Source organism: Alosa sapidissima, chromosome 10 (genome assembly GCF_018492685.1).
Source record: "Alosa sapidissima isolate fAloSap1 chromosome 10, fAloSap1.pri, whole genome shotgun sequence".
Taxonomy (NCBI): Eukaryota; Metazoa; Chordata; class Actinopteri; order Clupeiformes; family Clupeidae; genus Alosa; species Alosa sapidissima.
The window spans coordinates 23,379,119-23,391,529 of record NC_055966.1 but is presented as its reverse complement, the minus strand read 5'-3'; the positions used below and the strand labels follow the sequence as shown (position 1 = coordinate 23,391,529).

The following is a 12,411-nucleotide window of genomic DNA, read 5'->3' as shown; positions in this document are numbered from 1 at the left end:
GCTTTCAGGCTGAATGTGTTTAAACAGAGATAAGCTTTTTGTTTGTTCGTCTTTGTGTCTCTGTCACTCCTTAGTTTTGCTCTGTGTTGGCCAATTTTTCAAAACTGCTTAGTGGGTTGTCCCCCGTAGTCCTCTTTTGTATTCTGTTTACGTGACGACGCTTCTCCTGTCCTCTCTCTCTCTCGCCCCCTAGTGGCTCTGTACGCCATCAGCGCGGTGTACTTTGCGGGGGTGATGGTGCGCCTGATGCTCACGCTCACGCCGGTGGTGTGCATGCTGTCGGCCATCGCCTTCTCCAGCGTCTTCGAGCACTACCTGGGCGACGACACCAAGCGCGAGAGTCCACCCGCCGAGGACAGCAGCGACGAGGACGACAGGAAGAGCTCGGGAAACCTCTACGACAAGGTCAGCTTGATTTGTTTACGTTTGATTTAATGCATTCAGTGTCATTAGTTTGTAGTTTGTGCAAAAATAAGCTTTATTGATGGAGTGGCTTTTACTGGGTAAACTCACAGCTGTGGGGTAATGCAGTTACTCCAACTCCGAGACCTAAAACCGAGGCAACACCTTGTTATTTGTTGTAGCAGCTTTTAGCCCTTTTCCCCTGGAAGTCAGTATTGATGAGTCACCCTGGTTGGACTCCAGGCCTTGATCCATTATATACACACACACACACACACACACGCACACGAGCAACTTGTTTTGTTGCTTTGTCCTTTGGAATGTGCTGATAGTTGCAAGCTGTTGCCAAATGCTTTACTGTTATGTGACCTTTAGTTGTTATTCATCCAAACTTGTGTGTGTGTGTGTGTGTGTGCGTGTGTGTGTGTAGGCTGGGAAGGTGCGCAAGCATGTTTCTGAGCAGGAGAAGGCCGAGGAGGGCCTGGGGCCCAACATCAAGAGCATCGTGACCATGCTGATGCTGATGCTGCTCATGATGTTCGCCGTCCACTGCACCTGGGTCACCAGCAATGCCTACTCCAGCCCCAGCGTGGTGCTGGCCTCCTACAACCATGACGGGTGAGAGTAACACACGCACACGCACGCACACACACAGAGCATCTGGTGGTCAGGAACTCCTACACAAGCCCCAATGTAGTGCTGGCCTCCTTCAACCATGATGGAGGCTGATGAATGGTTTATACCAGGGGTCCCCAACCTTTTATGTACCATGGACCGGTTTGATTCCCATTTTTTTTTCACGGACCGGTGGGGGGGTCCATGTTCCATGTTGTGCATGCATTACTTGAAAAGAGCTAGCTCCAGTTATGTATGAACAGTGAAGGTAACGAACTCTTAAAAATGTGGAAAAACGTGAACTTGAAGTGAAAATTGAACAATATGAACTATGAAAATTGAACAACTTGAAGCTACATCTATAAGTGTGAACATGCTTAACAAAATATGGTAACAAAACATGGGAACTAAACGTGCATTACGAATATAATCAGTGGGAGCCCTGTGCTTGTTTCCCTGCAACAAGAAGGTTCCATCTGGGGTTGATGGAAGACAGTGACACCCTCAGTGTGTTTGAAATGTCCAGTCGATTGCGCAATTTGGTCTTAGTTGTGGTCATTGCCGAAAACCTGGCCTCGCATAGATACGTGGTGGGAAATGGTAGCAACGTTTTCAGCGCTTTTACGGCTATCTCGGGATATTCTGCTTTGGTTTTCATCCAAAAACCCGCCAGAGAGGTTTCCTCATAGCCTACACACTCTTTAGACCATTTGCAATTTCAATCAACTGCTCTTCCTCCTGCGCTGACAAGTTAGGACTATTCGGGATATTGACAAATGGGTTGCGGACCCACTCGTTGGTTTGCCGTGGATCTTTGGAGGATGGGAAGTAACGCTCAAACTCATTTGAAAGCGCAACAAGGTGATCGCGCACCAGCTGCGAGAGAAAGGACCCTGCCTCAGTCTCTCCCAAAACCCCCACTACTGTTTGGAACATATCAAATACACCCCGATCCACTCGTCGTACATATTTCGTATTGAATGACCCCTTCTTTTTCTTTGAGGTATCTGGCTCACCATCGTCAGTGAGTATTATTGCGAATGTGACATTATTGCGAATTAAATTGAGTTTATTTAGTTTGCATGCATTTTTTTTTTAAAACTCTTGTCGTAGGCTATGGCCCGGTTAGGAATGTCCGGGCCGCGACCCGGTGGTTGGGGACCGCTGGTTTATACCATATGTTAAGTAAGGGATAACGGCCGCCGAGGTGTCCTGTTATATGGAATTAATGGACGAGAGCGAGGGGCAAAGAACTCCCCGACGCGCAGCGGAGAGCTTGTGGGTACGGATGTAACTTTTGGAAGTACTCAGTTAGTCAACGTCACCCTAAAGCTTAGAGACCACACTCCTATTAGATTAACTCTGATACTGTTGTGAGGTGACGCACTATGTGTACTTTGTCAATAATTAATCTGGACAGTTTGATTGAGAGCAAATGTCATGCAAGTGGTCAATACTGTATGTAAGCCATAAAGGCCAACTAACCACAGACTTTCATACAGCCAGTAGTTACACAGTGAAGCAGCGTTCAACGTTTGTTTCAACATGAACACTGCTTTCTTCTAGATCTCGGAACATTCTGGATGACTTCAGGGAGGCCTACTACTGGCTCCGGCAGAACACAGACGAGCACGCCAGAGTGATGTCCTGGTGGGATTACGGCTACCAAATCGCCGGCATGGCCAATCGAACAACGTTAGTGGACAACAACACGTGGAACAACAGCCATATAGCACTGGTGAGAAATCAGTCTTCCATCAGCCTTATAATTCCAAGACTAGAGCTATAGTGCTGTATGCAGGGCTTAGAGTTCTCAGGCACTGTGATGGAAGTCAGGCATGGGCATAAATCATACTTAAGCAATAAACCCAGAGAGGCCGTAGGTTACACTGATTCTACAACAGCTAAGGTGCGTTAGGCACGACGCACTAGCGGACTGGAGTGGCTTATTGCTTTTCTAAAACTGTTACTGTAAATACCTGGCAAAGTTTCATGAGTAAAGGCACAGCAGCTAGAAATATAATGAGTTATTTCTAGATAATCATTCTTCCGCCAAGAAATATACTTCCTCTATCTGAATGGTAACGCCGAGACGCAGCTACTTTAACTTTTGTATCAAGTTATGGTAGCGCTGTAATATAGAACGAAATGCGGTCAAGGTGGATGTTTATGCTGCATTTTACAACGGCATCGAACGTGATTCAGCTAATCACAATCAAGCACCGGAACTATCAGTTTTAGAAATGTATGTATGATTATGTAGTCACTTCAGACATATGTTTTACCTGGCTTCAAGCACAGTGTATGTATACTGTTGTCTTTATTTTGTTACTGCCAGATACGTGTGACAGTAGCTCCATCTAGTGGCCAGAAGGTGTAAATATGACTGTTGTTCTCTGTCTTCAGGTTGGTAAGGCCATGTCGTCTAATGAGAGCGCAGCGTACGAGATCATGAAGTCGTTGGACGTGGATTACGTCCTCATCATTTTTGGCGGTGTGATTGGCTACTCTGGCGACGACATCAACAAGTTCCTGTGGATGGTGCGCATCGCTGAGGGAGAACACCCCAAGGACATCCGGGTGAGTGGCTGCGTTCGCCGCCTGGTCTGACCATCAGTGGATGCTGATGGGGTGCTGTGTGGCTGATTGGATTACCATATGAAAAATGCCCACGATTGGCTTTGAATTTTACATTGTTTGATAGTGAAAATGCTGTCAAGAATTAGGGGTTCATGTAAAATGTGAATGACTTTTACAGTACCTACACTACCGTTCAAAAGTTTGGAGTCACTGAGAAATGTCCTTGAGATTTTTTTTTTCCTTTTAAAGAAAATCATAGCTTTTTTCCAGCTTTTTGCTGGAAATGGCTGACTTTTAATGAAATATCATCTTGGATTGCTACCATCACTCCTGTGTTTCGATGGAATATTAAATTGGCTCGTCATGAATTATGTTTAGACATCAAATTGATCATTGGACTAAACTTGCTAGGACCGATACTGGTAAGAAGATGATTGATATGTAATAGCTTGAGAAAAGTCTAAAGTCTGAAGTCTAATTTAAAGTGATTAGATCACTGTGAAGAAATGTTGTGAGGCACAGAACCAGTGAATAGCTGCTGAAGCTGATGGGTAGACCCAAGGTAGAGGAAATCGGATTGTCTTGCGGTACTCTGCTGGTAAAGTGTGTCATTTGTACGAATGAAGGTTATCACTCCATCCATAACTCCGTCGCCATGCTATACCCTGTGGACAGCATTTGGAGCCTGGAGCCAGGTTTATCTTACAAGACAAGAGACTCAAAGCATTGCTACACGTAATGCATGATCTATGAAGTTAGAGGCATTCAAGCTGTAAAAGTGTATTATTGCCGTCCTTTCAAGCAGAAATCAATACTTCTAACTTGTGACAATCACTGGCCCATACTTCTGATAAATGTTGGAACATGTTTGGTGCATTAAAAACATCTCAGAAAATCTCTCTTTCAGGGTGATTCCAAACTTTTGAATAGTGCGTATAAAGTAAAAGTCTAATGAGCTCAGTGCTGGAATGGCTTTAGAAATGGAAGCCCTGATGTTTGTTTCCCTGAGCTGACCCAGTCTGTGGTGGTGTTCCGCAGGAGAGCGACTACTTCACGCCGCAGGGAGAGTTCCGTGTGGACAAGGCCGGATCCCCCACGCTGCTCAACTGCCTCATGTATAAGATGTCCTACTATCGCTTTGGAGAGATGCAGGTAAGGTCCACTGCTCTGCTCAGCTGTGGGCACACAACAGGGGCATCGTTCTTGCAGAGAGTCAGGGTAGGGATGCAATGGGAAGCCACAATGAAATTACCGATGATGACAATTACTGGTTTAATTGTAGTAATCTTAATCACCGCGGTGGATTACCACAGTGCGAAAAACGTGTGTGTGATTATTTCCAATATCATCTCGAGTCTCCTATAGCAGCTTCACGGGCGCAGCATGCGTGGGCTTGTTGTGTTTGAAATCGTGTGCCACTGCTACGCTTATTTCAGGATGACTGCATAACCTAGCCAGATTGTGGATCTGTGAATCTTTGCAGGCTAATATTCTCAAACGTTCTCTGTTGAATCTACCTAATATAAGTGGCATGCGGTACACTGTTGATCGTTTATAGGCTTGTGGGCGGGTGTGTCAGTTGCCTAGTTCTGCACTTCACTGTGTGCTTGTCTCTTTTCTGTACATCTAATTATTGCCATCCTTCGGTAGGCTACTTGGAGTTAAATGCTATATGTGAAACGATGTTAAATAGCTGATTATCAAAGTTGTTAAATTGTCTGCTCAATTTTGTACACAGACACACAACCTCAGGTTGTCCTCATCCTGCTTTGAACATGGTTGTGTTTCATTTTAAGCACCGGCCGAAAGAAAAAAAAAACTAAACATTTCCCAGAATAGGAAACATTTCTTAATTTATTGTTATCAAATAAAGAGGCATAAGCATTAGGGGTAGTGGTGTGAGCGCTCATTCTTGTGTGTGCGCATCTGTGTAAGTTAAACAGTCACCACTGGAGATAACGTGGGTAGCAGCAACAAACAACGTAGCCTTTTTAAAACAACGAACAAAACGGACTCTTGATGTCCATGAAAAGATACTGGCTAGATCTTGTTAGGCATGTTTAAGTTGGGCTAATGAACATGTTGCATTCTATACAGCCTGATTATGTCATTCTTTAAGCAACATAGCCTGTCTCCAGTTTTCCTAAATTTGACTAATTAAGAAGGGATAATAGGATATTTGACCGGCATATTATCAAAATGTCCGGAAAACGAAACATCTGCCGGTCACTTTGACCGGCACCATTTTTTTCTAGCGGAAACTCTGCTAGGCATTTTGCTGTTGTGTTGTGACTGTTGTAATAATATAAAATTAATACATAGGCTTTTGCGCAATATGCGAAGAAGAGCAGAAAGATGAACAACAATGTGCCTATGGACCCTTTCAACAATAAAAACAAAAACAATGCTTGAACGTTCTATTTGGGCCCCAATCTACTTCCTCTGCATTAAGATAACATATGGAATGTTGAAAAAGTCTTGTGGGGCCAACTATGATGCCGATAATGGAACTCTCTTGAAAGGGTCCATACCGCTTGGAGTTTACGAGATGGAAACGAAAGGGGAAGGCCTTTAAGATAGCCATTTAAATTGTAGTCTGAACTCTTGCGTGTTTTAAATCTGAAATAAGGAGGAATTAGCCTGACGAGCCAGACCCACATTAAAATGTAGGGTCTGGGCACTCACCGTTCGCAGTGCTCAGTCCGAGGGGCAGGATAATCGGTTGTCTTTCAAATTCCCTCTGCACGCAATAGGACAGCGCTATGAGTCCCATGCGTTTTCCCACCAGCGGAGCTAGTATAGTATAAGTATAGTATGTATACTCTCTTGATCCCGTGAGGGAAATTTGGTCTCTGCATTTATCCCAATCTGTGAATTAGTGAACACACACAGTGAGGTGAAGCACACACTAATCCCGGCACAGTGAGCTGCCTGCATCAACAGCGGCGCTCGGGGAGCAGTGAGGGGATAGGTGCCTTGCTCAAGGGCACTTCAGCCGTGCCATCTTGTCGGGGTTATAGTTGGCTAGTTCAAACTTTTGCCAACTTTAAAAAAGCTTAACTCGTGTCACGCTGTTCGCCAACAGCCACATCCATCTTCTTTGTTTTCAAGTAGCAGGGAATTCAAGCCAAACCGTTGCAACTCTGCCATCAATCATTGTTAAGCCCGCCTAACGACTCTATACACGATTTGATTGGCCTGATAGAAGTTTAATTTTTCGAGCTCACAAGCCAACGGAGAGTTGCTAGGCTAGCCCTGGCAGCTATTTGCTGCCGCTAGGGTGCGTCTATATTTCTAGGCTAAGGAGGAATGTGAGGAGACTGCTATTAACTGAAAAGAATGCATTTGCAATGGAAACACAATCGCGGGTCGGGTGATTGGAAATACTGCTAAGGTCGGGCGACGTTAGATCAGAAGCGGCAAATGTGCATCTGTCATCTTGTCTGTTGAAGTCGTTAATTTTTCACACAAGATAAACAGAGTAATGCGAGTAACGAACTCAATTAAATTTCAGTAATTGTAACTGCGTTACTTGATTTAAAAAAATACTTTGTTACATGCTTGTTACCGCTCATAGTAGTGGAATTACAGTAACGTGTTACTTTGTAATGTGTTACTCCCAACACTGATCGCAGTAGAATTAATGTGTGTGTTTATTGTCAGCATTTGTTTTAGAAGTTGAAACCAGACTGGCCTCCTGTGTGTGTAATGCTAATGAATCTCTCTGGCTTTCCATGTTCCTCTGCAGCTGGACTTCCGCACGCCACCAGGCTTTGATCGCACGCGGAATGCCGAGATCGGCAACAAGGACATCCATCTGAAGCACCTGGAGGAGGCTTTCACCTCGGAGCACTGGCTGGTGCGCATCTACCGCGTCAAGAAGCCTGAGAACCGGCAGGGCTTGGACCACAAGCCCCGCAACCTTAGCCAGAAACAGAAGTACATCTCCAAAAAGGTCCGCTCATGGCTCTTAGCTACCCTCTTTCTTTCTTTCTTTCTTTCTTTCTTTCTATTCTTTTCACTCTTTTTTTTCTTTCTTTGTCTGATTTTTTTTCCTTCTTTCTTTTGTGTCTTCCATCTTTTACTTTAAAGACATACAAATCTTTTGACTTTGTTACTCACTTATTGTTCTCTCTCTAGCTGCATCTGGAGGTCTCACTCAAGTTGTGTTGGAGAAGTTACTCTAGATGAAAATAAGCCTGTTGACCATAGCAGAGTCAAAGTCTGATTTATTGTCAATTTCTTCACATGCCAAGACATACAAAGAGATCAAAATTACGTTCTCACTATCCCACGGTGAAGACACATTTTACCAATTAAGTCCAAAGACAAACATAACATTCAAGTAAACAATAAAAAGTAAATAAGAAGGCACATACAATGAAGAAATAAGAGCAGCAAAATTGGGTTGAAATTGTGCAATTGTGCATAGACAGTCAATATAATAGTGCAAAGTCAGGCCAATAAATGGCTGAGGTAGTTCTGTTTGACCTAAGTAAGGAGCACTTGCTCGCCTGAGTTTCCGCAGGAAGTAGAGGCGGCGCTGAGCTTTCTTTGCCAGTGATGCAGTGTTGGTGGTCCAGGAGAGGTCTTCACTGATGTGCACCCCCAGGAATTTGGTGCTGCTCACTCTCTCCACCACAGGTGTTGGGTGTGACCTCTCCGGAAGTCAACAACAATCTCCTTGGTCTTGCTGACGTTCAGCAGGAGGTTGTTGTCCCTGCACCACGTGGTCAGGAGGTCGATCTCCAACCTGTATTGAGTCTCGTCGCCCTTGGTGATGAGACCCACCAGAGTTGTGTCGTCAGAGCTGGTGATGCATCAAATGTGTGAATGACCGTACAACTCTCTCTCTCTCTCTCTCTCTCTCTCTCTCTCTCTCTCTCCCCAGACATCTAAGAAGAAGAGGGGTTACGTGAAGAACAAACTTGTGATGAAAAGAGGCAAGCGGGCAAACAGGAAGTCAGTTTAACTGACACCAGAAGGGACAGAAAAAGACGCAAATCTCAAAGGACAACTTAAAAAAAAAAAAAAAAGAGACAATGAAAATGCAGAAAGCTAAGTAATCCACCAATAATGACGAGAAAAAGACGAGAAGCCGGTTGTCGGGGGAGTTGCCAAGAGGAAGTGTGCAGCGCTAGGCTGCAGTGCTGGGTTGTTATGACAACATGGAGCTCTGCGACCTGAATGCCTCTGTTATTTTTGTTTGTTTTTGGGTATTGTTTATTTTTTCTTGTTGGGGGGGGGGGGGGGGGGATTGTTTGAAGAGGGTGGGTTTGGGATGGGGGATGAGGGAGACAGAGAGAGGAGCAAAGCTAATCCAGAGTGAGTCTGCAGCCCATTCTTTTGTTTTAATTGTGACCACCACCACCGTCTTCATCGTCGTCGTCGTCATCATCATCATCATTATCTTCTCCACTCGTCTTCTGTTCTGTTCTTGTGTAGTGTGTCCCTGTTCTGAGTCTGCTTTTTGTACTTGAATGTTTTGGTAGTACAGGGCATGTGGTCTTCTCATAACCCCCTCCCACCTCCACCACCATACCATCTCAGCACGTTATCCCACTGATATGAAACACAGTCGTTTTAGATGACAATGCCATGTTCGATGAAAACCCCAGTCGTGTGGCGCCTAGAGATTGTGGCACCAAAGACAGTTTGTTGCTCAGGGCGAGAGTGATTGTGGGGTGAGGGTTTGGGGGGGGGGGATTTAGTTTAGAACCAGGAAAGAGAAAAGGGGCTCTGGAAAGGGGAGTGACATGTCGATCGGTCACTCTTGAATGCTCATTCTTGAATTGTGTGCACGCCCGCCTTATAATAAAAATAAAACAAACCAATTATAATGGGATTTCTAGATTAAATATTCTTGGGCAGTTCGTGGGTAATTTTTTTTAATCTATTTGTTTTTTGTGTCATTTTGTTCCTTCCTACTAGTGTTTTTTTTTTCTTTTTTTACTGATTGTAAAAAATTTAAAGAAAGAGTTGCAATAATATCTAAAAGACTCGGGGAGGGGGAAACGTGGGAAATGAAGTACTAGAATTGTTTTGGTTCAATGTAAATAATAAAAGCTTCCCATTCCGATGTCCTGCTGCTAGGCTTCAATCAGTTTATTTGCATTCGGTAGCATCCAGTGTGTTCGTGTCTATGAATAGTGCCCCGAGTGCAGCCCAACATCGTAAAGCACTCATCCACACGCTGTGTAGCTGCTCTGCTTGTAGCACACTCTGCTCAGGCCAGAGTGGGGACTCCAGGTTGCTGTCGGCTGGAAGTAGTGGTTGTGTGCCCTGTGGATTCACCTGATGTGCATCGGCTATGGAGAAATTTGAAGTTGGAAAGCAGCTGTTGAATTGTTCCTTTTTTTTTTTTTTTTACTTCATTTTGGTCCCTCTTTCATCGACTCCCTCCGAAGAGAGAAATTATTCACACATTGCTACATGAGATCATTTTTACATCTTTTTAGGTGTTTGTTTTGTTTGTTTGTTTTTTTTTTTTTTCACTTTTTTTTCCACACACACAGTTCCAGGGGCTGCCTTTGCTCTGGTTGTCACAGTGAAATTGATCTTAATTGTTTACTTCTCACAAGTTCTATGTTCTTTTTTCCTTGTGTCCTCTGCTTCTTACTCTGCTCTCATTACTGCTTTGGCTTGATGTTTGTAGTATGAGGTTGCAGTGACAGAGGGACAGTATAACAGTCATTCGGTTACTGCAGTGGAAGGACGACACTGGCCTTGGAAGCCGACTACGGAACATCAATATTGAAATCTCTTAAAGACGACGAAGAAAAAAACACGGAAACTCCAAGGACTCAGAGACACTCTCTAGGGTATTTATTTACACAATGCGGAAGCTAACAGAAGATAGCCTTCCACCACGAAATGCAAAAATTGTATTTTTGTTTTTCTAAGTCAAGGTTTATTCCTTCAATTGTAAAAAAAAAAAAGAAAGATGGATGCTGTCTGAGAATGAAATGATGCCTTTGTGATTAAAGGAGTAAATGAACGTGTTTAGTCTTGGAACATTTTTGTTTTCAATAATTTTTTTCCTAGATCTAAGGTCATGGAAAGTTGGTGAATTTAAAACTTCAATGGACAAGCCTGTTTGTAAAGTGGTGGGGTATGATTGGGTCAAAAATATGAATGTTTAGTGCTTGTCTTCTAGTTTTTTAAATATAATACTGTGTTGTGTTTACATGGCGATTATCCATTTTTTCACTCAAGAACCCGGTTAGTTTTTTGATTTGGTCAACAAAAAATAAGAAATGGACAGCACAATAGCACAATTTTTGACTTAAATGATCATGATGTTATCACAGATGTCATGGAGTTGGTGCCTAATGTGATGCACTTTGTTGAGTGTTGGGCCCCACTAGGTGGCAGCACAGCGCTACTATAAGCATGCCAAATGGAACTGAACTGAGCATTTGATAAGAGATGTTTAGAGCCACAAATTGGGAACAGAATTAGCTCCGTGCCAATGGAGAAAGCAGTCAAATGACCCCATATTCTATTCCCTGGGCCAAACACATGGAGAAGTATAAAGCATATCACTATTTAAACTGTAGATAGCCTGAAAGACACTCAACATGAGTAATAAACACTGTAATTACACATCTAACAGTGGTAACAACTACTAAGACTAATGCTGTTACTCCACTATAATGAGCACAACATTGGTTAAGAATACTCATAATCCTCTTATTTATCTGTAGGATGAAGAGAGCACAATCCTTATGATGGCCAAGGCATCTTTATTTAAACAAATACACAACTTAACCCTCTCACTCACATGGTATAATTTGCTGAATATGACAGTGGCTGATCTGAAAAAGTGAATGTGATTTGCATAGGTTCTACAATGGCAGAGTGCGTTTGGTCAAAGCTCTGTACATGGTACATTGTGTAACTATGTTTCTCATTCAGGTCAAACACACACGCTCACACACACATACACATTCAGTTAATTAATCCTACTGGAACAAGAGTTACAGGAGGAATGAGTGTCTGCAATATCTAACATTTCTCTGGCCTTCAGTTCTAAACCTCTCTCTGTCGTCACACTGTGTAAAAGTGCTTCTCTGAGTAAGGCTGGACATTAACTTGTAGTGTCGAACTTTTCACAAAAAGTGTTGCAGAGCCAAGATCATGTCCATAGTGAATATTAGTTACTAATCAATAAAAGAAAGCAGTAAAAGTAGTAATAACCATAATACATCACTGGCACTGGGTAATTTAGTTTGCATTCTGTTTCCATGTACATTTTTTGTCATCTTTTGTCAATTAAAAAATCTCAACAAAACTGAAAGCACAGACCATCCTTATAATCCATCAGCTAAATTGGAGAATGGTAGACAGCAAGCAGGTCAGCCATTACAAAGACTGACCCACATATGGCGTCCTCGGAGGAATCCAGTGACTTCTTTTTAGCTGCAGACAGATCCAAATGGACTGAGTGGCTAAGAGTATCCCTGTGAATGCATTTGTTGTCACGCTGCACTCCAGATGTCTGTGCTCTTACGACAGGAGAGAAACTGTCCTTGAACTTGAAACAGCAATGCTATTCAATCAGTATGAACGCAATTTAACGACTATTTCTGTGAATGTGGCATGTAGAGAGAGAGAGAGTTTATGAATGGAGATGAGATTAAACCAGTCTGAGCTTTAGTAGCATGTGCAGGGAATGCGCAGTAAATGCCCACAATTCCCATTCAATCTTCTAGACGTGCAAGCCCTCAAACATCTTTCTTCTAAGGCTCTGCTTTGCACATAACAATGGAATGATGACCTAACCCCGTGGTTCTCAAAGTGTGGGGTGGGCCC

General features: G+C 43.3%; 1 protein-coding gene across 1 annotated transcript in view; it reads left to right on the top strand.

The window, feature by feature from the left end:
• The window catches only part of stt3b (STT3 oligosaccharyltransferase complex catalytic subunit B), a 47,044-nt gene extending 36,450 nt beyond the window's left edge, over window positions 1–10,594 (top strand). The window contains exons 10-16 of the mRNA XM_042107421.1: window positions 194–405; window positions 833–1,020; window positions 2,584–2,755; window positions 3,424–3,597; window positions 4,636–4,749; window positions 7,346–7,552; window positions 8,489–10,594. Coding sequence (XP_041963355.1) covers window positions 194–405; window positions 833–1,020; window positions 2,584–2,755; window positions 3,424–3,597; window positions 4,636–4,749; window positions 7,346–7,552; window positions 8,489–8,569 — 1,148 coding nt within the window. The 3' untranslated portion in view covers window positions 8,570–10,594. The remainder of the gene's footprint in view (window positions 1–193; window positions 406–832; window positions 1,021–2,583; window positions 2,756–3,423; window positions 3,598–4,635; window positions 4,750–7,345; window positions 7,553–8,488) is intronic.
• The last annotated feature ends 1,817 nt before the right edge of the window (window positions 10,595–12,411 follow it).